The sequence below is a fragment of the Amphiprion ocellaris genome, chromosome 18 (genome assembly GCF_022539595.1).
Source record: "Amphiprion ocellaris isolate individual 3 ecotype Okinawa chromosome 18, ASM2253959v1, whole genome shotgun sequence".
Taxonomy (NCBI): domain Eukaryota; kingdom Metazoa; phylum Chordata; class Actinopteri; family Pomacentridae; genus Amphiprion; species Amphiprion ocellaris.
Window position 1 is genome coordinate 19,517,049 of NC_072783.1, and position 25,138 is coordinate 19,542,186.

Sequence of the window (25,138 nt, forward strand, 5' to 3'; positions counted from 1 at the left end):
ACGACGCTTCACCATTGCTCACTGACTGGGTAAGAGGCTTGTGTCTGACTGGTACATGGGGAGTTAGAGTAGAGTCGAGATGACACGGGTGGGGGGAGGAAGTAAGTGAGACAAAAGGTGAAAAATTGCAGATGAGTACAGAAAAGGAGACAGATGGCTTTGTTTGAATTGCTGTTGATCAAAAATGGCAGAAGAGTTTGATTACAGGGCAGGAGATGATGGACAAGGGGGTGAGATAAAGGGAATGAGGAAAGAGGCACGAAGGAAAAAGTGAAAGAAGGGACAAGGTGAACAGAGACAGCGTGGGATGGCGTGCCGTCAGATATAATCGAGAGGAAGTTACACTGTCAGGAAGAAGGAACAGCCTCAGGAGAGGTTTTCCATACTGAACAGAGTCTCTAAGCCCTCAACACTCAGGAGCAACACTGTTTACTGGGGCCATACATACATTTGTGCTCATAAGTTGTGGCTGAAATTTTTGTTGGTCTACCCGACTGTGGCTTGGTATCAACAGAATCTCCTATTTTCCACTGCTTTATCAGAGTTTGAACACTACAGATTGGCATTCTCAAATGTTTGGATATCTTACTTTTTAAATACAGACACTAATCACATCCTAACAGGTGACAGGTGTAGACAAGTACCTTTACTAGCCATTTAAACATATTTGTCTCAACTTGTGTGCATATTATCAGGTCAAAGCTTCAAGGGTATGTATACTTTTGATCAGGGCTACTGGGGTGATTCAACTTGTTATTAGCAACTACAATCCTGTGATAATAAATAACTTCCGTCTGACCGCTAACCATAAATGAAAGAAAAGTTTTTCCATGATCAAACATATTTTCTGAAAAAAATGACAATATTTTTCAAAATTTGCCTGAGTATGCTAAGTCACATCAACATTTAAGACTGTGAAATTATAGAGCAAAGGAGTCACCGCTATCTGCAGGTTGACAAATTCATTCTGGCACATTCCTCTAAAGTGACCAGCTTGGAAACTTTACTGATTTTCCACAAGCTCCCCAGAGAACTGATCCAATTTGCCCATTTTAAAATGGCTCACATAGGCTATTTCGCAGTGTGCATTTTGCACAGGCAGCTTTAAAACATTCATTTACTCACAGATTTACCCATATTTTATGTACGTACACAGAGACAGTTTTGGCAGACATGCACATTATTCCCTAAAAGATCAGGTTGTTGTGATGACAAAGCCTTCGGGTACTAGAAGTGAGGTAGAACCAAATCCCCTGCACCTTCACAGTGCAGCAGTCTGTGTTGGTGTTTACCCACTTACAGAGGATTACACCCACCTCGCTACACATTCTAGCATGCTAAAACCACCTCCAGACTCCCTAACGCAGCTGATTACAGCAATTATAATTTTAAACACAGCTGTGTAAATGAAATCTGTTATCTTGCTTGCATCATTTACTTTAAGTCTGGCTTAATAGGCGTATAGAGACAAAGTCAGCAGTCGCCAGGTGTTACTGCAGATAGTCTGGATTTATTATATCCTTCCTTTTAGCTGGTCAAGCGTGACTGTATTTGAAGGTGTCCCTGCGCTAGACAGATTGAGTGTTTAAGCTCTGATGGGTACCTGCGCGTGGTTCCACTGTCCGGTTGCCATTTTGGTCCATGAAGACGAATCTTCCTCCAGTGAAGTCAGAGCCGTAGTCAGACAGGTACAGTAGAGAGGTGTAGTCAAAAGAGCCATAAGTCACCTGGAATGCAGTGAAAGAGGAAAACAGCATGACGAATTAAACTCTCAAAGCAGGCTCTGACTGGTTTGTATTTAAGCCTTTGTTGTACGGCATGGGTAGCTGGCAGTCAGTGTTAAAGGACAAATAGATCAAACATACTGATATGACATAGATCTGGTCAGTTGGAATTTTGATGTCGGTTTTGGTTTCTTTTTGTTGAACTGCTTCAAAGTTGAGCTAATAAGAAGCCTGACTTGAGTTATTACCAAGTTGCATTACAGGAAGGGTATCATTGATTGCCGTGGCGAACCCTGTTTAACTCGTTCAATGAATCAATTTCAATTCAGTGTAAAATACAGGTGAACTCAAATTGTTTCGTCATGCATTTTGGTGTTGAAAAATAATCTTGCTTTTATCCAGGTGAGCTTTCGAGACCCTGAATAATACATCACCATTTTTTGTCAGTTTACATACACAATTTCTTATCACATCATGTAAATGACGGTAAACCAGAATAAAGTTGTAGATAACTGTTTAGTACATTCAAACCATGGTATTTCATAAGATTGACCTGGAAAAAAGTTTGTAAAAGGCAGCTCTTCTTGGGCTTTGGAAGTGCAGGGTCAAATTTCACACAAAACTGGGGAACCAAAAAGTAGATTACAAGTAAATGATGCATGATCGTGACGCCGCATGTGCCTGAATACTTTATTCTTCCACTGTTAAGCCATACCTACTTAAAGGCCATGTCTGCAGAGTAGCAGCAGTAGCTCTGTTGCTCTGCATGTGTCTACACAGGAGGCGTTCAGGCGCAGTATTAAACTATCAGACACCCACAGTGTGGAAGCCCTGAAAATGCAATACACATTCACTATAGCTATGTACAAAAATGTAAGAAGATAGACTTGAAGTGAAAAAACACACAGCCTATGTTGTCTTTGTAGACTGCTTAATTGATTGAAATAGGAGTGCATCTTTTGTGTCTGGTGTGCAATGAGACGGAGGAATGAAAATCAAGGCTAGAGTGCTTTCTGTGTAAAGTTGCTGTGAGGACATTAAACCATACACAGAACAATACAGCCTACCATGCATTGACTTCCTTGTTAGGTCTTTGCTTCTCTCCTGAGATCACCTGCCGCTGACTCCTCACTCCAACTGCCCCCATTATCAAACCTTTGAGATTAATTAAATACAAGCCAAAGGGATACATGAATTATCTACAGTGTGAAGCTCTGCCTTGAGATACAGCAAAATTCATTCATGCAAAGTGAACTGTGGCTTGTTTTTGCACTTACAAGAGCTGCTCAGATCCATGAAAGCCCACTGAGCTCAAACGTGCATTGCAGGGACTTAATGAAACATCAAAGAGTGAGCTGACAGGAAACCAAGAGCGGCCTCCTTAAAAGACAAAGTCATCTTAGGCTAAGAGTATCTCACTTGATGGAGCTCAAAGAAAGACAAACACGGTGTACTGCAGAGAGTGTCATCAGTCGCTTTACCAACTTCAAACCACCAAACTTCACAGAGCACTCACAGATGTTTCCAGTTGAGTTCTACAATCTCAACATGAAACTTTATTTACTTTACAGTGTATTATTACTCATATAGTGGCAAGCAGCTTTCAGGGGGCAAAGCATTTTAGCAGAGCACATGGCACCTTGATCTGAAAAACATGCCTGTATTCGCTGATAGTGAGTTAACTGACCAAAAACTAGGTAGTGATCAATGAAGTTTGGCGATTTGCCTTCTTCAGACAAAGTGATAAAGGATCTTCAAGCTCAAGTTGAGTATACGAGTACATTACTTGGAACATTTTTTAACATTCACTACCATTCAAGACTACCATTCAACACCCTTAGAAACGTCTTTATTTTTGAAAGAAAAGCATTTTTTCAATGAAAATAACATTAATCAGAAATACAGTCAAGACATTGTTATTGTGGTAAATGACTGATTTTTAATGGAATATCTACATAGGGATACAGAGGCCCATTTCATACAACAATCACCTCTGTGTTCTAATGGTACATTGTGTTAGCTAATGGTGTTGAAAGGCTAACTGATGATTAGAAAACCCTTGTGCAAATATGTTAGCACATGGATAAAAGTGTGAGTTTTCATGGAAAACATGAAATTGTCTGGGTGACCCCAAACTTTTGAACGGTCGTGTATAATCAACAATAAGGACAACTATTTGTCTTTGTCTATAGATGTGATGATCAGTGGCTTCTCTTTGTGTGTATGTTGACCTTGCATGTAATGTGTACACACATCCTTTTAGAAAACAACACATTTTCTGAAATTTTCCTTAAAAAAGAATTTTCCATGTCAACTAAGATGAACCCACAGTTTGTCCTGAATCATATTTGAAGTCTTCCAAAGTATAGACTGGCACAAGAATCCCTTTAAGCTAAACATATGGACACTTGCTTTTTGTTAATTATAGCCCTCCGTAGTATAATCAAAGCGTTGTTGATGCTTTTGCCAACTGCTTAGGCAGATTTTTTTTTTTTTTTAAGTGTTGAATATTGATCGAGTTGATCATGTGAAAAACCTGGGGTCATAGGTAACATTAGTTTTTGAGTTACAATTTGTTGAGGGGTGGTGTTATAATGATTTGTGCATAGTTTTCTTTGTGCCAATCTGATAACCAATGTTTGAAGTGCCATAACTTGAGGAGTAATGTCGCTGAAGTCCAAAAATGTGTAGATTCATTGATATGGCCTTTAATATTACAAACCAGTTACATGATGGTGTAAATGTGGTGAAAAAAATGTCAGCATTTCTATCTAATCCGATATTATACCAACCATAAAACCTTTATTTTTCACCCTAAGAGGCTGGATTTCTTCCAGTTTAGCAGACATAACTTCTTCTAGGTGTTTTACATTATTGCCTATTGTCTGTGACATCTGCTTGCTGAAATTTTGGACCACTCTTCCAATCAAAATTCGGCTTATCGTTGGTAAGAGGTTCTACTAAAAAGCGGTCTATGGCTTGCGGCAAACATGTCCAATGTCTTTACAATCACTTTTTTTAATGTGTATTGAAACTATCAAGTACTGACTCAAGTCAAGCACTTCAAAAGGAAGAGGGAGGCTATTTTACAGCAATTATTACTATACTGGCAAGTTCGTGTATAAAACTTTACTGGAGCAGAAAGACGAATCAAGATCAGGAGTGAAAATACAATATTTGACATTAGTTTCTACACCTATAATTCACTTTCATCACACTGCCACATCTGTCATGAATGAGATAAAACACACATTCCATGCTGACACACCACAACTGCTGCTATGACATCGTATCAGCAATCTGATTGATGGGAGGAAAATTCACCACCAACAACGTCAAAGGCCATTTACATTTAAATGAGGGTTGGGTTAGCCAATTAGCCCCAAAATGGCGGCAGAGACAGATGGGGAAGAGAAGTGGTTCTTTTCTGATTAAATTTTCCCAGCTGTCGAGGGCCAGCAGGAAGGGATGAGGTGACAAATATTAATATGGCCGCAAAACCCACATGAGCTGTTAGCGAACACAGAGGATGAAGTGACAGCAAACAAGAAATACGTTCCAGAAATACCACATGCACGGTAAATGTGCACTGTCTCTTTTCCACTTGCCTTTTTCATCACTTAGCAAAAGAGGACTATAGATCAATACTGAGACAGATGCATCAACAGTTTTATAAAAGACGCCCATAAATAACGTGTCCAGTCGTAAAGTTCCCAAAATCAACATGTCAGCTGGATTCCACTAAATTGCAATGATGCATTTTTATCACCCTTTTCATAACACAATGCGAAGAAATAACCTAAAACACCCTGTCAGTCTTTTCAGGACTAATCCACAATCACTGTTTTAATTCTAACTAAATAAGTTGTTAATCAGTGAAGCGTTTTCTCCTAAGCAGACCCTTGTTTGTTGAACTTGCCTCAAGGTCTTGTCTCAATCCCAGAGCAGCTCATGTCTCATGACAATGACCAAAGTGAAAAATGAAAGACTAAGATTAAAGCAGTGAGTTTTAAAGCTTCACTTCATGAATATTTATAAAGAATGAACGATGTATGACGTGAATAGTTTATATAACAGCACAGAGGTATGGGCTACAGAAAATTAAAAAACAGCCTCGAAGGGGAATACCACTTATTTTAAGATATTATCCAACACTATTTCTTGGTGCAGTAAATTACTAAACCTGCAATAGATGCTTGTAGTGACCTGAACTGATGTAAGAGTGAATGTGAGAGAAACAGAAAGGATTTCTGGACCACAGGTTTGATGTGTACACTACCGTTCAAAAGTTTAGGGTCACTGACAAATGTCCTTATTTTTGAGAGAAGAGCAGTTTTTTTTTAAATGACTATAATATTAAATTAATCAGAAATACAGTCTAGACATTGTTAATGTGGTAAATGACTATTCTAGTTGATAACGGATGATTTTTAATGGAATATCTCCATAGGGGTACAGAGGAACATTTCCAGCAACCATCACTCCTGTGTTCTAATGCTACATTGTGTTAGCTAATGGTGATGAAACGATAATTGATGATTAGAAAACCCTTGTGCAGTTATGTTAGCACATGAATAAAAGTGTGAGTTTTCATGGAAAACATGAAATTGTCTGGGTGACCCCAAACTTTTGAACGGTAGTGTACGTTTTCCGCGATTGTCTTTGTGGTTTTAATGCAGTTAACTGTCTGGACTTCCTGTTTTCAAAAGATCAGTATTCAAGCAAACAATCTAAAACTCATTTCAAAATAACACTATGAAGATGTCCAAAATGCATCAATCCATTTTCAGCTGCTGATCTGGTCTGGGGTCCCACTGGCAGCAGGCTAAAGTCCAGGGTATATTTAACACTTCATACAGATATTAAAACAGCAGGGTTCCTATTATTCATGAAATTATTTTCCAGGGCATTTTCGGTGACACAAGGCCGGTATGACTGATGGTTATCACGACCTAGACTAGCAAGTTCCTGTATGTGGAAGCTACCTTTAAAACATTCAGTGCTGTGCAAAACTTCAAGGGACTTTAGATACCTGAAAGTGTGTGATCTCACCCGAAGTTATTCTCCTCAATTACAATGAGCCCAGACATCCGGTTAGAGTCATAAAGTACAATTTTATCTGCCACAAAAAGAAGGAAGACTGCAACAGATGGTGCGAGCCCCATGGAGTCTGTCTGGGATTAGATGAACAGGCAGAAGACCTTCAGACAGCCTAAATCCACAGAAGAACGGATGCAAATTAAACAATTTGTGAAGAACCTTGAAAAACTCTATGTTTTCTGAAAGGCAAAGGCTCTCACCAAACCTGTTTTCTCTGCATACTATACTTTGCATAAAACTCTTCATGGTGTTATTTTTGAAAATATCTTAATGTTACTTTTGGTACCTGAAACATTTGTATAGCACTATGCTTTATATGTCAATCTGTGGTTCTCCAATCTGAGGACAAAAACAACACCTGAGCTTTACTTTTCACTCAAATATCTAATTTTTGTCAAAAGGTGTCAAGATATTCAGGTTAGAAAGAATCAGCTGCACTGAGAGTGCACTAAGTGGTAAAATAAAACATTAATTGATACAAATAACAGTTTTGTATCACCATTTTTCTCTTGCCTTATTTGCTTAACAGTACTTTCTGCAACTATTTTTGAAATTCTTCAATGCACTGTATTATAACTACACTGTACTAACAACCTATTCTTCATGACTGAAGTAGATGGCATGGAATGGCTCATTTTGTGCAGATGACAAATGACAAGTCAAACACCCCTTTTTATGGGGGCGCACCCAGAGTCTGAAGAGGAAAACCTGGTTATCAAGGAAAGTTGACAGCCATGGTAGTGATTATTTATTTGTAATTGGAGTTTTAGGTTTTGTTGAGCCTGTTAACACAAATAAAGTCTTGATATGTTGAATTTGTTTCTTAGTACATGGCTTAGGTCTTTGATTAAATTTGTTAATGACCTATTCTGTATATATATATATATAAAAAAAAAAAAGTGTTTAGACAAAGACAAATATGGGTTTTAAATCAGGTTTTTACTGGGACATCTTAATACCCTTTGACAGTAATAAGAGGATCAAAAATGGCAAAACTGTCGCTAAATATCGTCATTCTGTTAGTTTCCCTCAGCATTCCCCTAATACATGACAAGTTGGAAATAAATCCTATTCATATTTACATATTATGGATTAAGAACTTATGGCACCATGTGTTCTAACTCCGTCAAGGAACGGCGAAGTTATGTGACGACTGGTGTACGTTTGTCTGTTTGTCCATCTGTCTGTTAGCAACATTACTCAAAAACAGACTAACGGATTTGGATGAAATTTTCAGGGAAGGTCAAAAATGACACAAGGACCACCTTATTAGATTTTGTCAGTGACACGGCTTATACCCAGGATCCATGGATTTGTTAAAGATTTCTGTATCATTGCGAGATAGCAGCATGGCGTCACTGTAACTATGACAACAAGTGATCGCTACGTCAGCCGCCTGCTGACGATCACGATTGCAATCCTGCTACAAATACACTGCTGCAGACTTATCCGTCAGGAATCATACATGGAACAATTGATTAAATTGTGGCGGTGTTTGAGTCCCATCAAGTCTCATTGTCCGCTACATGTTTAGGTCATGCGATTCGGTATCCGTACATAACATACACATGCATAACACATGCCTGTGCTCAGCACAGCGTCATTTTGTTTGTGGATACACCTATATTAAATGGCCAAATTCTACAGTGCCATGATTTTTGCCACAAATTTTTTGAAGATTTTAGCCGTCAGAAATGTTGACTGAGCAGCCTTGGTGGTTTTTCTTGTAATGGATGCGACATCTTAAAATTTTAAAATGTGCTCAGACCTGAACACACATAACATTCATTTAACTCCCACTGTAACACACTGCGCACACACTGTACACAGCACTGATTTTTGGTTACCACAGTGCCACGGCTTTCTGTACTTTACCTGATGGAAAACAATTTTGCTGTTTTTCCTGCATGTGTGGACTCAGTTCATTCTGGCTTTTAAGATACTCCAATCTACCTGTGGCTTTCCGCACAGCTTCTAGCATCATAATTCAGTAAGCCACAACCAAAAGCGCTTTGTTAATATAATTCCGAGTGCTCCTTTTGAAAGGTTGATAAGAGTGCTTCAATCAGACTAAATTTCTGTTATCTTACTAATAGTCCGGTTGTCTGGGTATTAAGGGCAGCCATTATCATGTCAAGCTGAGCTGATTTCTTCACATGACAGACAAAAACGCCCAGTCAACCACAAGGCAGCAAGAATTTGTAACATGAAAGAATTTTTTTTTTTTTTTTTTAAAGATCAGCGCAGCAGTTTTGAAGGAAATCTGAAGAGATCCAATCTATTACTGCACACAAGCACCCCACCACCACCACCACCACCACCCCCCGCTTAATCTACATCTACAAGTGAACCCAGCCACCCTGCAGAAACTCATTTCCGCAGCTTGTATCTGAAATCGAATTCTTTCAGTTGCACCCAAACTTCATGGACATAGGTGAAGGTTGGAAGGTAGATTGACTGCTACACCGGGAAATTCACTTTCAGGTTTAGCCAGTCCATTGAAGATATCAACAATGACTCCCATCAGCCCATTTAATGGGGGCAGATTACATCTTAGCCTGGTCATTAAGGATGCAATGACTGTTTGTTTTTTTATTTCCAATGTGCCCTCTAAATCTCAGGACTATACAGGTCACAGGTCACACTACGCAAACACAAAGAACAAGCCCTGGCTTTATTTTGTGCATCACCTTATCAATGTGTGGGTGCCAGTACTCGTCATGTTGGGTCTTGGCTGCCGTGCTGTTGATTCTGGAGAAGAAGGTGGGCTTGGTGAGGTACATCAGCGCTGGGTTCAAACCAAACGTCTCAGCAATAACTGCCTGGATTCGTCCACGAACATTTCTGTCAATAAAAAACAGACACAATGTCAGGATAGGAGCTCTGCCTTAATTGTTTCAAGCAGCATGTTTTATGACTGTGATACACTGTCAGACAGTATTGTCAGTCATGAGAATGTCCCAACTACAGTTCAGCAGCTAAAGCTTAATCAGCAGTGACATCTATCCAAGCATGTTTGTGCAACAATTGAAAATAGCAAAAGGTTTACAACAATATTTTGCATTATTTCATTTGGTGTTTTGATATTTTTATCCTACATTTAATAATCACTAATGTATATATAATAGGCAGAAGGATGCCTCAATGCATGTAAAGCAAAACCCATACATCTGTTTGGTCAACTAACAATGTCACTGCAAGATATTGATCCTTTTCAAGCACAAGAGAATGCTATTAAATGCATTTTAATAAGGAATTACGTATTTTACTTTTCAAAAGAGGGTAAATCTCTAACAATGCATGATACATGCATGGCTGATTTTTAAATATGGTTCCTTAGTCACCTGTAAAGCTGGAAGTCTTCTTGCGTGAACACATCGCTGATCTGATCCCCAAAATACCTGCTGCCACATCCACAATCACAGACAGTTCCAGATGCAGACAAAGCCAATCAGAGACACATGGACACACAGACACAAACAGAGCAGAGGAGGGGAGAGAGAGCAGAGAAGATGGGATCTATTAGAATAAATTAACGTTTTGCAGCACAGCACAGTGCACCATTACTCACAAGGGTCTACCACTCAAACATCTAAACATCTGACTGCTTCACACAAGGCAGTTCCCAGTGGAGGGGAGGGTGAAGGTTGGGAAATTGGGTGGGAGTGTCAGCGTCATCACTTCCATGATTAAAATCAGGATGATGGCCCCTAAGGATTCCGTATCAGCCACAATCCCAATGGGACGAGAGAGAAACAGAGAGAGCGAAGGGAGCAAACTGAGGAAGAGAAGGAATGAAGGGAGGAGGCCTAAAATAGGGAGAGAGACAGAGGAGAGCAGACGATCCAAATAAAACTGGTTTCTGCCGAGTGTGATGAATGAGGGTCGAACGGGTCACTGGACCTGGAGAACACAGCTCACACAGACCGGCATCAGTAAGATTGATGACTGATTCTATATTTTGGTGAATATATTTCTGCGAATGTTCCATATTATTGGGTGGCATTCCTGCAGGCACAGACAGTATAAATAGAATGTTCGGAGAAGAACAAATAAAAACAAGCTGTACTTTTCCCACCTGTAGATGTTGACAAATTGTTTTCCCATTGACAGCGCCCCAGAGTGCAGGTCCAGTATGGAGGCCTGCAGTGAGCAAAGGGAAAAACAGGAATTAGTGCAAATGACAAATAAGCAGAACAAATAAACTGTTGATGCACAATGGTACATGCATGGCACAGTGATTGTTCCAGGGTTCAGCGCTGTTCCCTTTTTGTGCTGTTCTTCCTTTGCCCTTTACTTGTTATTGCTTGTCAGCTCCTTTGGGACGCAGCTCTGAAAATAAGCTATTTTCTCAGTAACCTCCCTGTTGCTTCCCCTGCCTTCATTTAAGTGTCTGAACACTCCATGAACGGTTCCTTTATTGGCTGAAGACCAGGCCCATTGGGGACTGAGAGCATTAGCAGGGCACGCCAGGGATATCCAGATATCTCCGGACTAGAATATGACTGTCTGGATTATCTTCCAGTTACTGTATCAGCCTGTCCTCTAGTGCAACGAGGGCGCATTGCAGCAAGGAATCTGAATAATGAGGAACATATATCTGCTAGCTGATAGCTGCACAAATTTGGGTTTTGATGGTAATATTTCCTTACTCACTGTGCAATTTTTCATGTTGCAAATGAAGTTCTGTTACTGTGATGTTTTCTGACAAATTCTCTTGAAAAAATATTATATTATATAATTCTCTTTTTTTTTAATAAAAATGAATTCTAGCTTGCTTGGAGGACATTTTCCATACATGCACAGCAGATCAGTGTTTATGTATTCACATAATTGTGCCTACATCATGGTGGCTACGCAGACACTAAGTTTGGGTTGTAAGCAGATGTCCTCATAAGGATCCACAAACACTTTTGTTTTGTTGGACAGAAAATTTAATTTATGTCACTTGGCCTCAAACAGCCCTTTTGTATTCATGGAAACTATAACACTTGCCTCACAAGAACTGGGAGTACACCAATGTGTATTGATCTGAAAACAGTCCCCCAAGCAATTGCACTATTTCCTGCAGTTTTTCTTAAAATTACAGTGCCCAGCTACTGTAGGGAATTACTTCACCTTTATTTTGTATTACTGGCTCATGCCTGTGCCAAACAGACTAATTTCTTACATGTAAGACAACTTTTTAAAACAACGATTCTCCAAATTACATTAGAAGACAATGATAGACTGACATACTGTAGGACAAACTATACAACACAAACTTGGGAATCAACTGGAAGAAAGATCTTCAATTTTATTTTGAGTATAATTCATTTGCCAAAAAAACAACAAAGCACACAACAAGAAAAGCACTCTCGGTGAGCACAGTACTCCACCAAGGGTGCTCAGTCGTATCATTTCCGGCAGCTGAAATCTTGAAAAAATTTGTGGCAGAAATCAGGGCACTTTAGAATGTGGCCAATTAATATAGATGTACTCAGAAACAAAATGACCTTGCACTGAGTACATAACACATGCCTGTGCTCACCACAAGGTAATTTTTTATTAATGATTTCATCCGTCAGAAATGATACAACGACTGTGCAGCCTTTGTGGAGTGTCTTTCTTGTTGAGCTTGGGAAGATAAAAGAAAATATGGCTGAGTATGAGCATACAATCTGAGTGAAAAAAAGAACTTAAGGATCAGGAATGAATTGGCTTGGGGCACGGTACCACAGACACTGAAGCGTACTGAGGCAGACTTGTTGGTTTTAGTCTTTCAACCTAAAGAGCGACATTAAATTGATACAAGCAGAGATACAGGCAAGAGCCTCAAAACAACAACAGAGACTCTCACACTGAGCTGAATTAAGACGTGCACATAAATTATGCAAATAACATAAACAAACTACTTTCTTTTTAAAATTATTTTGTGTGCTCCACACTTTTGTTTTAACGGTGTAGTGTGGGAAGTCACTCTCTATTTAGGGCCAATAGTTTCAAAGGGAGGGACTCACATGCACTAATATGCACATTTGGGAAGTTTGGCTGCCAAAGACATAGGCTACATGACAACACATGGGTTACACTAAGGGTGCCATTACTCTATTACTCCTGTACACAGTAAATAGTTGTTTGTGACTATATTAATATATTTATATGTTAAAAATCTTGAACATTGCACCTTTAAGTGTCTTATTAGTCCATGTGAGTTGGGCATTAGAATGGTGCAGGGCACCAATTAATGAAAGTCATTTAATCTAGGATGTTATAGTGTTCTTGAATGCACCACAATGGAGATCAAAATGCAATAATATCACCAACAAAAAGTATTACCTATATATTGCAGGAAGTGCTTAACTTTCTACAAGTCTGCTTTCATGAAGCACTGATGTTAACCTGAAAAGTAATTCCGAAATTTATGTTGTGCTGTGGAAAATGGTCAGCAAATTTCTTTTATGGCTCTGCAGCACTGCCTAGGCTCTAATAAATTCATGTATGGAGAACTAACTCACTAAAAGACAGTCAGCTAATCCCTGCTTCAATGTAACATTATTCCAACAGTTTATCTGGCGATATACTCACTCCTCCCTCCGACCCAGCCAGCGCCAGCCCCCTCTCAGCCAGTCTGTGTGTCAGAGACAGAAAACACTGAGAATAATTCAGCCATACTGCACAAACAGAAGACGATATGTGGGAAAACTACAAGGCAAGAAGGTGAGAAGGAGATGAGACACACACTGTGCTGTGTATGATAGCATTTACCTCCTGAGGACCTGAGCCTCCTCCCTTGTCACCACGTTGTCTGTGACTGCACGGCCACACTTCTGAGGAGTGCATCCTAAGAGACATAAAGTACAGGAGAGGACTTTGAGAACAACAGTATCTTGGTAAAACATCCTGTTGGTCTCACAGCATTGTGCATTAATGGCATTAAATTCAGGCCTTCCCTCCAACTTCCTGCAATTCTACTTTATTGCTCACAGCCTAAACATCCCACTGTGTTTTCTTTAGACACTAGAGATGCACAATTGGAACTTGTAGAAGAGTCTTGTGTCTGTGAATATAAATTTTGAGTTTGTCCTCTCCTTGCCACCAAGAATGGGATCTAAACTGTTCCCAATGTATACTACCGTTCAAAAGTTTGGGGTCGCTTACAAATGTCCTTATTTTTGAAAGAAAAGCAGCTTTTTTCAATGAAGATAACATTAAATTAGTCAGAAATGCAGTCTAGACATTGCTAATGTGGTAAATGTCTATTCTAGCTGGAAATGGCTGATTTTTAATGGAATATCTCCATAGGGGTACAGAGGAACATTTCCAGCTACCATCACTCCTGTGTTCTAATGCTACATTGTGTTAGCTAATGGTGTTGAAAGGCTAATTGTACAATTATGTTAGCACATGAATAAAAGTGTGAGTTTGACTGACCAATTTGCAGATTAAGTGTCCAGATCATGAATACATCTGATTTTTGTATATGTTGTACGAAACATCAAGCCATTCAGTTTGTGTTTTAAGGAGGGGACTGTTACAGCTCTGGGTCACTGCGCTCCTCCTCGGCTTTGCCCCACCCCACGCCCAAGGACTCATAGATGGACTGGTTCCGGACAAACAACCGCCTCCAAAAATGGGGTCAGGTGGACCCCAAAAGGCTCATTCATCCAGTTTTCGTTGGCAGTTCGTCAGAGAAGTCGAGCTGCCCAGTTAGCGATTTATGAACATCAGTGTAGCTAGTGTTTCTTTTTGCCATGTTTAGAAATACTTGTTGAGAATTCATTGGTATTTCAGTCAGGGGTGCTACTGCACTGTATTTTGGTTAAGAGTTTTTTTTGTACTAATTATCTTTTATTTTCTTCTAGTACATTAATATCAATTTCTGGGTAAAGTTTGCTTTTGGATATGTTTTGTTCTTTTATTTCAGTAGCACCCATGTGCGTTCAACCCCATCACTTTCTGTATTTTATTGAGAACATACCCCTTTCAAAATAAATTCCAGCCTGTCACTCTGTAACACAGTGTTGATTTTACTTTCTTTTGCTGCCATCCGGTTAACCTGACAGCTGGGTCAGCACAGACATGATGATCGATGATAGTCACTTCACCTGTCAGCTTTTTAACTTTGTGTACTCAACATGTCAGGCTTCTCGTCATTTTTTTCAGGGTTTGAGTTTATACTGCAGCTCTTTTAATGAGTTTATCTTTTAGTGTTGTTGAGGATTAGCGGCACCAGCTGTTTATCTTGACAAACCCCATTATTCCATAACAGTAGTCACTGGTAGAAGCTTATTTGCATTGTCTTTAGCAGACTTTCTCAAAATGATTTTCAAATTTGTGCTGGTCAGTGTATACTATTTTATTTTATTTTGAGTAATTTCTTTTGTATTTATTTTAATTTTTTAATTTATTTTAATTAATTTAATTTGAATTTTAATTTTTAATTTCTTGTGTATATGGAAAAGAGTTGTAAATAACCAGTCTGATTAGAGAACTTGAAATCTGCCTCTTTTGATCTGTCAGCTATCTGACTGTGGCTGACATCTCACCTTTACTCGCACTGAAGAGCTGAAATGTTTTGTCAAGGGAAAACATAATAATCAGTGGGTCACAGATTAATCATTTTGGGCATTTTTCAAGCAAGAATGCCAAAGATTCACTGTTTCTAGCATCTCTATTTTTAGGACTTACTGCTTTTTTGTCCTGTAAATTGAATATCGCCTTAGTGTTTATTTTTCTTTAGATCCCAAGACTTGACAGAAAGATCAATGTTAAAAATAATGACTTCCTGCTGCACTGCTCACTCTCATTACCTCTGTTCAAGTGGCAATTGTTTTCAAACTGTGGCTCAGTAATTCTAAAGCCCAGGGATGTTGATTGCTAGTTGTATTTATTTTTTTACTATAGTAACAAGCTGGAGCACAGCTACCGAGGTACAAACCCAAAATAGAAATAATGATGGCTGCAATTTTCATGTTTTTGTCTTGAGTTGGGTTTCATATCTCTCCTTTTCTTTATCTTTTTCCACCTTGAAGTTCAATTGGACAAACTGAAAGTGTTTGCTTCCACAGACTGCTCCGTTTGCTGCAACCATTCATTCAGTGGAAGCCCCGTTGAAACCTGCACTCCTCTAGTGCAGCTATTACGCTCAGTAGGCTTGTGCTATATTGCCATCTAGTGGATAAAATCTATGCTGTTTTACAGTCAAGCTGTGAAGACATAATAATTGCAGTTTTTAAGGCAAGCCGAAGCAAGTTAATTTGTACAGCACGATTCATACACAAGGCAATTCAAGGTGCGTTACAATGGCAAAAAAAATGCATCATAAAACTTTAAAATTAATTATAACGATGATTTAAAAATAGACATTAAAAACAGGAAAAAACCTAAAAGTGAATTAAAAGTCAAGAAAATAGACTGAGCATCTAAGAGAAAACTACAATAAACAATATGATTTTCAGGCCTGATTTAAGCTAACAGACGAGGCAACCTCAGGTTTTCAGGACATTTGTCCCACAGGTGAGGAGCAAAATAACTGAATGCTGCTTCACTATTTTTGGTTCTGATTCTGGGAACACACAGTAAACCTGTCCCTGATGACCTGAGGGCTCTAGATGCTCGTTATGGAGCTAATAAGTCCAGCGTGTATTTTGGTCCAAAACCATTCAGTGCTTTGTAGACAAAAACACATAATTTAACACTTTCCCCTAAGCACCAGTTTTAATTTCTTCTGACACCAGGAATGTTCTACCTGATAAACGAGGTATTTATTAAGCAAGTGTAGCTTGATTCCATTTCAGTCGTGTTTACACAGCAGAAAGACGTCAACTGATTACATGACACAGTGCAGTACAAGGACCAGAGTCTCACCTGGGTAACGTTTGTAGTTTTCATAGTCTTCAGAGCACTGGACGCTGTAGACTCTGGGCTGAGGAGAGACCAGCTCCCACTGGCTGACCAGAGTTTCTGTAATGTCACTGTCCAGGGAGGTCACATACAACCACGTGGCCACCACACATGTAAACAAAGCCACCAGCAGCAAGGCCACAAGTCCACGGGAGCTCCGCCATGAAGATCCTTGCCTCAATGCATTACCTCTGACCAAGACAGAAAAAAGGTCCACATTATCAACTGAAATTGACTGATAAGACATCAATTGTTTGTTAGAATGATGAATTAGTGCAGAAAACATCCCTGCTCTCATTTCTTAGACATTTGCCAAACCAGCGTTCTTGTACCCCACAGGATAGCTTCAGAGTTACGTGAAAAATTGTGGTCTCAAAATAAATATGGGTGACAGAACATCCAAGTATTTGTGCTTACAGATGGGGGGGCTGCAAATTGGTGTGATCTTGATCTTTAGTCAGCTAATTGTCATAATAATTTACCAGCTATGACAGGCTGACAGTACACACTGAAGCTGCACAATACTAGAAAAAACTGACATGCTATGGTGGGTTTTTCTGTGATATACAGTGCGATATAAAAAAAATAATAACTATAGGAATGACTTGAACAATTTTATTTTAAAGAATTAATTGTTCTAGAATAACTGGGGGATTTGCTCTGGGTGGCATTCAGTTGTGGATTTGCACTCATTTACAGTTTTGTGCCGTGGATTTAAATGGTCAAACAAATTAGCTGTGTCGTCTCGTGTAGTACCATGTGCTGCAAGATGCTGTCGACACAGTACCTGTTTTTGTTCGACATCATCTTCTCTTTAGCCCAAAAACTTCCAAAAAACTGATGCTGCATTTGTTTTTGCAACCAAATCTTGCCTTTCAGCGTCTCTCTCCTGTTCCTTGTTCATTTTGCTGTGCACATGTGGAGCCTGAATGTCGAAAAACTAAATGTCTTTATGAATACAGTTTTTACAAATCTATGTCCACAAGAACTTTTAAACATGAACATATTCTGACAGGTGTTCTAGCGGTGTAGAAATTACTGACTAGTTTTAAAGCCTTACAAATTAAACTGTGTAGACTGGTGTGTTGTGTGTACCATAGGACTGTACAATATACCATTCCAGCATCTACATCGCGACAAGGCGTGCATGCACAAAAGTCACATCACAGGAGGTGCATTGTAAAGTAATGCACATTACACCACTACAAATGCTTGTACTGTCCACATTTTCTAATCTACAAGACGAATTTGCCAGATAGAACATCATTTACTTCATGGACAAAATGAGTTTTTTCATCTCAACCTTATTGAGAAAAAAAGTAGTTTGTTGGCATGCAGGCTCCACATGGACACAGCAAGTTGAGCAAAGAACAGGGAAACGCTGAAAAGGAAGATTTGGTTGAAAAAAAACACACACAAGATAACATATGTGGGGATATTTGAGCTTCTGAAAGGGTGATGTTGACCAAAAACAGGTACTCTGTTGGCATCGTCTTGCAGTTGTTGACACTACACAAGGCAACACAAGTCATTTGACCATTTAAATGAGCACCACTGAGCTCTGTGTGACAAGTGCAAAGCCACATCTGAACACCACTGAATAGCAATTCATTTGTCAGTGTTACAGACTCTCTATGCATAAGCACTGCTCTGTGGAATCTCCAAAATCTTTTTATAGTTTTTTTCCATAGTAGAGTTATTCAAGTCATCTTTGAAAACTAAATATCACAAGTGTTCTTTTTTTTTTACAATATTGTGCAGTCGTATTAAACAGAGTTTGATGTTCATTAGCATTTCCATAGTTGATCAGGAGGCCTAGTCATAAATGTTAGGTTTGGTCAGTCCAAAGGCAGAGGGCATTATTTTGTCTTATGCTACCTCAAATTGTCTGTACAGGACTGCAACTAATGACAAATAATGTGCAGACACATAAATGAATAAGAAATAGTACAAATGTGGAAAGAAAATTGTCATGTTCTTTTGAAATGCCAAAATGTATTTCCTTATTTTATAACAAATAAACTCTTGCTAAATGATTCTACTCTTTCAACATTTGTGTATATATTAAAAAAGCTAGGTACACAAAGGCATATCTACAACAAGAGCAGCACACCTTAAGCTTTACCATGCATTTGTTCATGCCTAAGCCTTCAAATGCACCTATATTTAGAGTATTTGTTTGCCACTAGCTTATCATGCCTGCTGATAGCATCTGACTGGCACACAGTCACCTCTCACTGTCCAGCTTTGCTCAGGTTGGACATTAGCACGGTTTTATTAGCTTACCTTTTAATTTTCCTCTCTATCTCTGAGGCATTCGCACCCTTCGCGTTTCTCAGTCGCAGCAGAGCCATTTCACCTCACAACATCTGCGACGGACCATTTAGGAGCTACACTGACACACACTACTGACTGAACATGCCTCACACCCCGCCAACTGCTTGTAGCACCACCTGAAGCGCTCCACTTCCTGGTCGCCGCGTATCGTCAAATCTGATTGGCTCTACGGAAGAGAAAGCGCCGTTTTCATTGGGCCACGTCTGGCCCCAATTGAGTTGCACTACAGCTGCGAAAACAGAGCTAGGCTACAGGGCAGGCAGCTAAATTCTGGTCCTCTTGTTTGTTACTTTCTCCTTAACCACACACACTAAGCTCTTAGCATGTAGCATTCTAGCATCAATACACGGCTGACCTACTCGACTGCCTCGGCTGCGTACTTGCATTAAAAAGAGGCGTTTTTTGTGCAGAAGTAAGTGTCAGTCTTCTCCATATCTGGATCTGGATCGATACCAACTGTGCAGGTGAGTCAAACTACAAATATTGTTTCTTCACAATCACAAGTGTACCCGTTGCTGCTGTTGTTACAGTGAGATCTATGTATCAGGCAGAATGAAGTGTGACCCCTGGCCTAAGGGAAAAAAGCTGGTTCACCTGGACTTGAAAGGTGCCCCTCCACGAGTTGAATACCTGCGCAGGGTAAAGCCTCCTCTGTGATCTGCTGCAGCATGTGTATTTGCACCTCTGTCACTGGCAAGTTATTGATATGTGCTGTCCACTAATGAATCTCCTCAGCTGATCGAGCTCTTCTCTCAGCTGGGAGTGGACGGCCTGCTGGTGGAATATGAGGATGCGTTTCCTTATGAGGGGGAGCTGAAGCTGCTACAGGCGACAGTACAGCCTGCTTACAGGTGCAACACAACACCTGATGTTCCTTTAATCATTTCCGCTCTTTGTTCTTTGCTGTGTGTGTGTATTCTGTGTAGATCCGTGTGCTTCTTCTTATCTCTCTTATCATGCTGCGAGATCCTGTAGTACAATTACAATCCTTCCTGTGTCGGATACAGATAAGGCTTCATGTGCAAGTCTGGTGTGCCATAAAAATGATCAGTTCTCTTGACTGTATGCTGCGTTTCTTTTTTGTTTGTTCGTCTTAGCCAAGAGGAAGTGCTGTCTATGCAGGAGTTTGCCAGATCTAAGGGCATGGAGGTGATTCCGCTCGTGCAGACATTTGGTCACATGGAGGTGAAGCAAACTGCCTGCTGTCCTACTTTTTTTTTTTAATGACAAATTATAAATGCACTGTTCAGCCACAACATTAAAACTGACAGGTGAAGTAAGTAGTATTAATCATCTTGTTACAATGTAATGTTCTGCTTTGAAACTTTGTGTCCTGGCCTTTGTGTGGATGTTACTTTGACAGGTACCAAAGCCTAATCTAACCAAATCTCGTGGAACATGATAAAAGTCCAAGGTGTCAGATACCAATCCGATCTGTGGGTTACACTGGAACTTGCCTGACCCAAAGCGCCCCCATGCCTGAAAGCCAAAAGAATCTACTTCCAATATCCTGGTGTCAGACAGCACAGAATACCCCCAGAGATCCTGTGTCTATTCCCCAAAGAGTCAGAGCTGTTTTGGTGCAAAAGGGGGACCTAAACAATATTAGACAGGTGGTTTTAAGTAGTGTGGCTCTAATTCTTCACTGTTGGGATAGAGTTCCATATTATATTCCCTACCTCATATCAGATCCCTGCTCGTCCTGGTTTTGTTCCTATTCTGTCACAGTTTGTACTGAAGCACCGGCCCATGTGGCACCTGAGAGAGACGTCGCACTGCGTGGGAACCCTGAATCCCCACAGAGAGGAGGGGGTGAAGCTGGTGATGGAGATGGTGAGGCAGGTGGTGGAGCTGCATCCTGGTCTAGACACACTGCACATTGGAGCAGATGAGGTAAGGACTGTTTTTTGTGTAACTAGTAGCATATGCAACACTGGAACTCACGCCCTTGTCTCCATTGCCTCAAGGTGTACATGCTGGGTGAGGGTGAGGAGTCCAAGCTGTGGCTGACTTCTCCTGGACATACAGTGGAGCAACTGTTCCTGAGTCATGTGACCAAGGTGGCCAAAGCTATCAAGGAGGTGTGGCCTCACATGACCATCATAATGTGGGATGATATGATGAGGGGCATGAGCCAGGACACACTGAAAGGTGAGGAAGAAATTCAGTTGGTTCCCGATAAATGTGGAGATCACTAATATTAAAAAAAAGGTGTACAAGTAAGTTTAAAGTACTTAATTTAAAAGCATCATTAGAAATAGGATGGCAAAACTAAAAATATCAGCTGTTAAGAAGCTTTTTGACACTATGGTCTCATGTTATGGGTTAGCTTACCCAAAACCGACATGAAACAACAACTTTTTATCAGTTATGTATAGTTAAGGATTTGCATGTTTATGCTTTAGGATTCTTCATTCATGGCATAATTAAATAAAATATGATGCAGTCACTGTTACAACTTTTAATCAGTTCATTTTACTTTGACCTACTACAGCATTAACATGCTAAATACATATATACATATTATTATACATAGTAATACAGTGACACTCACTGGGTCCATTTTCTTTAGCAATCTGTTTTGCTGTCAATACCTCAAGTACATTTTAATTTTTCTATTACACTTTTATACTCTTAAATTCAGGACTTTGCAAGCAATGGACTAATTTTTCAGTGGTATTATTTAAAATAAGTAAAATCTGAGTAACATCTCCATTCATGAGTTTAGATTCGTAGATAACAATGTTAACAGATTGAATATTAAAGTAATTTGTGTGGAAGTATCCAAATTAAACTTAAAATGAATGTAGAATATAGTAATTTGTTAAAGAGCTGCAGGAACCATCTCAGGGATAACTGGTGATCTTCATATTCCAGTTTTAGAGCCACTGCTGGTATTGGTGTCTTTGCTTTCAAATGTGTCTTGATTTAACAGTTTTCTTTTGTTATCCATGTTCCAGCCAGTGGTCTAGTAGGACTCGTTCAGCCCATGCTGTGGGACTACACTCCTAACCTGGATGTGGACAAAACTGGTAGGAACTGAGCACACATTATTCAAACCCTGAGCTATTATATATTATCAGATCCACTGTAAAACAGCAAACAGGAATTTAGTCACATAAACTCATCTTTTCTACTGTACTTTGGTGTAAATAGGTCAAAGTAAGGTTAATTTCTAGTTGTCTTACAGACCATTTGGAACTTCTAAACATGAGCACTTGAACAATTTTGGAATGAGAATTGGCTTGAGCAGCTTTTTTAAACTGAGAAAATATGAAAGGAAAGCAAATCTGTCTTTAACCATCATGACTAAACTTTTGATTCAACTTGGTATCTTAAGTTTATTAAACTTGTTCTCTCAATTCAGTTATTTTTGAAATTTCAAAATTTATCCGTTGAGCTGGGACAAAATTTTGATATAGTCACCTCCTCTTGGAATACATTTTCAGCACACTGGCACTAGATATCTATAGTTTTATGAAAATATGCACTCTAAACAAAATTCGTCTGACCAGTTTGACATACCAAAGTCACTACTTTAGAATTACTTGTGGCAGAAGAAAGCAAATCAGACAACTAATTAACTGAAATGTCACATTAATAAAAATGATTAATAGTCATTATATGGACATGCTTACACTATAGTAAAATGGATGAATAAGTTCCTACTTTTTGCTTTTTGGGGGGTATTTTTTCTTCTTAAGCCACTTAGATATCAGGATGTATTGTAGATGATTGTCTGGGAATCTATCAAGTATGATAATGCGCCATCAATTTCACCTACAACATGTGATGGTGTCATATCGTGTGCTATTCCATGATTCCCAACTCCACACAGAGGATGACTTCAAAGTAAAAAGTCAACTAAATTGTTGAATACTCTCTAATTGTGTTTTCCAGTATCTCTGCTACAGAAGTACTGCAGTGCTGGTATGGCAGATGTTTGGGCAGCCAGCTCCTTTAAAGGCTCCACTAGTGTTTACACCTGTGTGACTTGCACACAAAGACATGTGGACAATCATTTGCAGTGGCTGAAGGTGGCTGCGTCTCTGTCTCCTGGTGTGAACCTGAAGGGCATCGCCATCACAGGCTGGCAGAGGTAGGAATCAGAGGTAGTTCTTTAAGTTAGAGGGCTGCTGTCACATCTTACAGTATGCAGTAGGTTCAAAGTTGTTTTAATCAGTCAATTGTGTGCCTACTGTCAGGTATGACCATCTATCGGTGCTGTGTGAGCTGATGCCGGTGGCTCTCCCATCACTAGCAGCCTGTCTGCAGACTCTCCTCCACGGTCAGTTCAGTGCTGAGGCTCACAGCAAAGTCACTGAGGTGCTGGGGATTTCTGCAGTGGAGGTGGAGGCCATGGAGAGGTGAGGTTTTGATGAACAACACAGTCACTGTGTATGAGTCTCTCCATGTTAATGGTAGTTTCCTCTGTGTGGCCCTCAGGACATCTGCAGCCGACTCTTTGTTTCCAGGAAGGAGGCTGGCCGAGTTAATTGTGGAGCTTAATTCACTCCTGAATTCGGAGGATATAAGATTTTTTGAAAGCAACATGTGAGTTATGGGCAGTGATTATAACATTTTATTTCCACTGTTTTATTTACCCTAGAGCAGGGGTGTCAAACATAAGGCCCACGGGCCAAACCCGGTCCACCAGAGGGTCCAATCTGGCCCACGGGATGAATTTGCAAAGTGTAAAATTACAGAGGTGAAAATGAATCCTTACTGTGAAAATATTTAAATACATTGAACAATATAATGTCAGTCAGCAGCTTCAGTATGACAGAGCTTGGTTTGGTGAAACCCTATTGTTGATGCACTGCCACAACTTTTATGCATTTTTTTTCTGTATAAATTTTATACATTTACAATGCAGTGGGACAGCTTTTCCTTAATAATTCCCACTTTAGTTTCTATGGTGTGTCAGTTCAAGTGGTCAGGATTAGTACACAGATGTGGAAATGAATGTAAATTTAAAATGATTTCTAGATCTTGACAAGTTGTAAAATACCAGATTGTTGAGTTCCAGAAATGATATGTTAGCTGTGACTACATTTCCAGTTGTTATGTCAAGCTAAGGTAACAAGCTGCTAGCAGTAGCTTCATATTTTGCATGCAAAAGTATCCAAATTGTGAAGTATTCCTGTACCATTTGCATAGTTAACTGTTGTTATTCGTTTGTAGCTAAATAATTGTATGTTTTGATGCTACTGCAGGTTTGTACGAGGATGGTTCAGTCCGTACCACCGACAGAGGAGGACGGTAACGCCGCTAATCACAATGCAGATTCACAGCCAAGCAGCAACGTGAGCTTACATTTCAAATTTTAGAAATTAGAGTTTAAAAATTACCTGACGTTTTGGATTTTACCAGCAAGCACCTTATTATGAGAGACTTGAGGATATTGTGTGTAAATGTATTGCACAATTCTACCTTAAGTCATAACACGGGACATTTTATTCTCATGGTTTTCTGATATGTTTCTACTCTATTTCAAAAAGACACCACTTTTTCTCATAAGTCTAAGCATATTATGAGATTATGAAATGAGTTTTTAATTTTCTAAAAATTTTTCACAGAAATTCTCAAAATCTGCTCAATGGTCCAGACTGAAGTGTGTAAACAGCTTTTTAATTGATTGCCGTGACATTTGTTCTGAAGAACATTGAACTAAAATGACCTCAGTAATCCTCCGACTTTTCCTCTAATGCGAAAGTTGTGGTCAGTTTATATGTGTAACTAATACCTTCTAAACACCAGTAAATTAGAATTGTCATTGTGAGCAAGTTAGCTTACAAAATTTAGCATTTTACGTAAAGCACAACTTGTTTTCTAACATGTGGTCACATCTTAGGTATTTGGCGATGCTACAACAGAAGGTGGAGTCAGTGAGAGAGGAGATGGTTCATCTTTACCCAGAGTCTACAGCCCAGGAGTGGATAGAGGAACATGTCAGCCCTGTAGTGGCCCCTCTGCAGAGGATAACAGAGGATATCGGAGCCTGTGTGAAGGAGATGGTGCCATAGAGAAATCTTGTACTTCAACATTAAACTTCTATTTGATTCAATCAGATACTGGTTTCCTAATTTCAG

The 25,138-nt window shown here is 39.5% G+C and overlaps 2 protein-coding genes across 5 annotated transcripts in view; one reads left to right on the forward strand and one right to left on the reverse strand.

Annotated features, from left to right (window-relative positions):
• The window catches only part of uts2r2 (urotensin-2 receptor 2), a 28,327-nt gene extending 9,154 nt beyond the window's left edge, over nucleotides 1-19,173 (reverse strand). The window contains exons 1-8 of one of the 2 annotated variants that reach the window (XM_023273391.3): nucleotides 18,996-19,173; nucleotides 16,674-16,900; nucleotides 13,572-13,647; nucleotides 13,392-13,434; nucleotides 10,903-10,967; nucleotides 10,169-10,228; nucleotides 9,515-9,668; nucleotides 1,604-1,727 (exon numbers count right to left, since the gene is read on the reverse strand). In XM_023273391.3, the coding sequence (XP_023129159.1) occupies nucleotides 1,604-1,727; nucleotides 9,515-9,668; nucleotides 10,169-10,228; nucleotides 10,903-10,967; nucleotides 13,392-13,434; nucleotides 13,572-13,647; nucleotides 16,674-16,900; nucleotides 18,996-19,063 (817 nt within the window). In that variant the 5' untranslated portion in view covers nucleotides 19,064-19,173. The remainder of the gene's footprint in view (nucleotides 1-1,603; nucleotides 1,728-9,514; nucleotides 9,669-10,168; nucleotides 10,229-10,902; nucleotides 10,968-13,391; nucleotides 13,435-13,571; nucleotides 13,648-16,673; nucleotides 16,901-18,995) is intronic. The other variant, XM_023273392.3, reaches the window with a different exon arrangement.
• Nucleotides 19,174-19,275: 102 nt separating this feature from the next.
• Nucleotides 19,276-25,118, forward strand: hexdc (hexosaminidase (glycosyl hydrolase family 20, catalytic domain) containing). Of its 3 annotated transcripts, none has more exons than XM_035949591.2 (12): nucleotides 19,276-19,510; nucleotides 19,594-19,685; nucleotides 19,782-19,897; nucleotides 20,144-20,231; nucleotides 20,775-20,939; nucleotides 21,014-21,197; nucleotides 22,007-22,078; nucleotides 22,947-23,145; nucleotides 23,252-23,413; nucleotides 23,472-23,600; nucleotides 24,263-24,352; nucleotides 24,901-25,118. In XM_035949591.2, exons 2-12 carry the CDS (start codon nucleotides 19,599-19,601, stop codon nucleotides 25,070-25,072), a joined length of 1,464 nt encoding a protein of 487 aa, XP_035805484.2. In that variant the 5' UTR covers nucleotides 19,276-19,510; nucleotides 19,594-19,598; the 3' UTR covers nucleotides 25,073-25,118. The 3 variants fall into 3 exon arrangements, with proteins under 3 accessions (XP_035805484.2, XP_023129157.2, XP_035805485.2); XM_023273389.3 differs by having other exon boundaries at nucleotides 23,493-23,600; XM_035949592.2 differs by having other exon boundaries at nucleotides 19,598-19,685.
• Nucleotides 25,119-25,138: the final 20 nt, after the last annotated feature.

Bases quoted from the DNA above. Each gene is read 5' to 3' on its own strand.
- hexdc (XM_035949591.2), top strand. From the start codon at position 19,599: ATGAAGTGTGACCCCTGGCCTAAGGGAAAAAAGCTGGTTCACCTGGAC. The intron at 20,232-20,774 runs GTGAAGCAAACT...ATTCTGTCACAG, and splicing joins AGACATTTGGTCACATGGAG to TTTGTACTGAAGCACCGGCC. The intron at 23,414-23,471 runs GTGAGGTTTTGA...TGTTAATGGTAG, and splicing joins GAGGTGGAGGCCATGGAGAG to TTTCCTCTGTGTGGCCCTCA.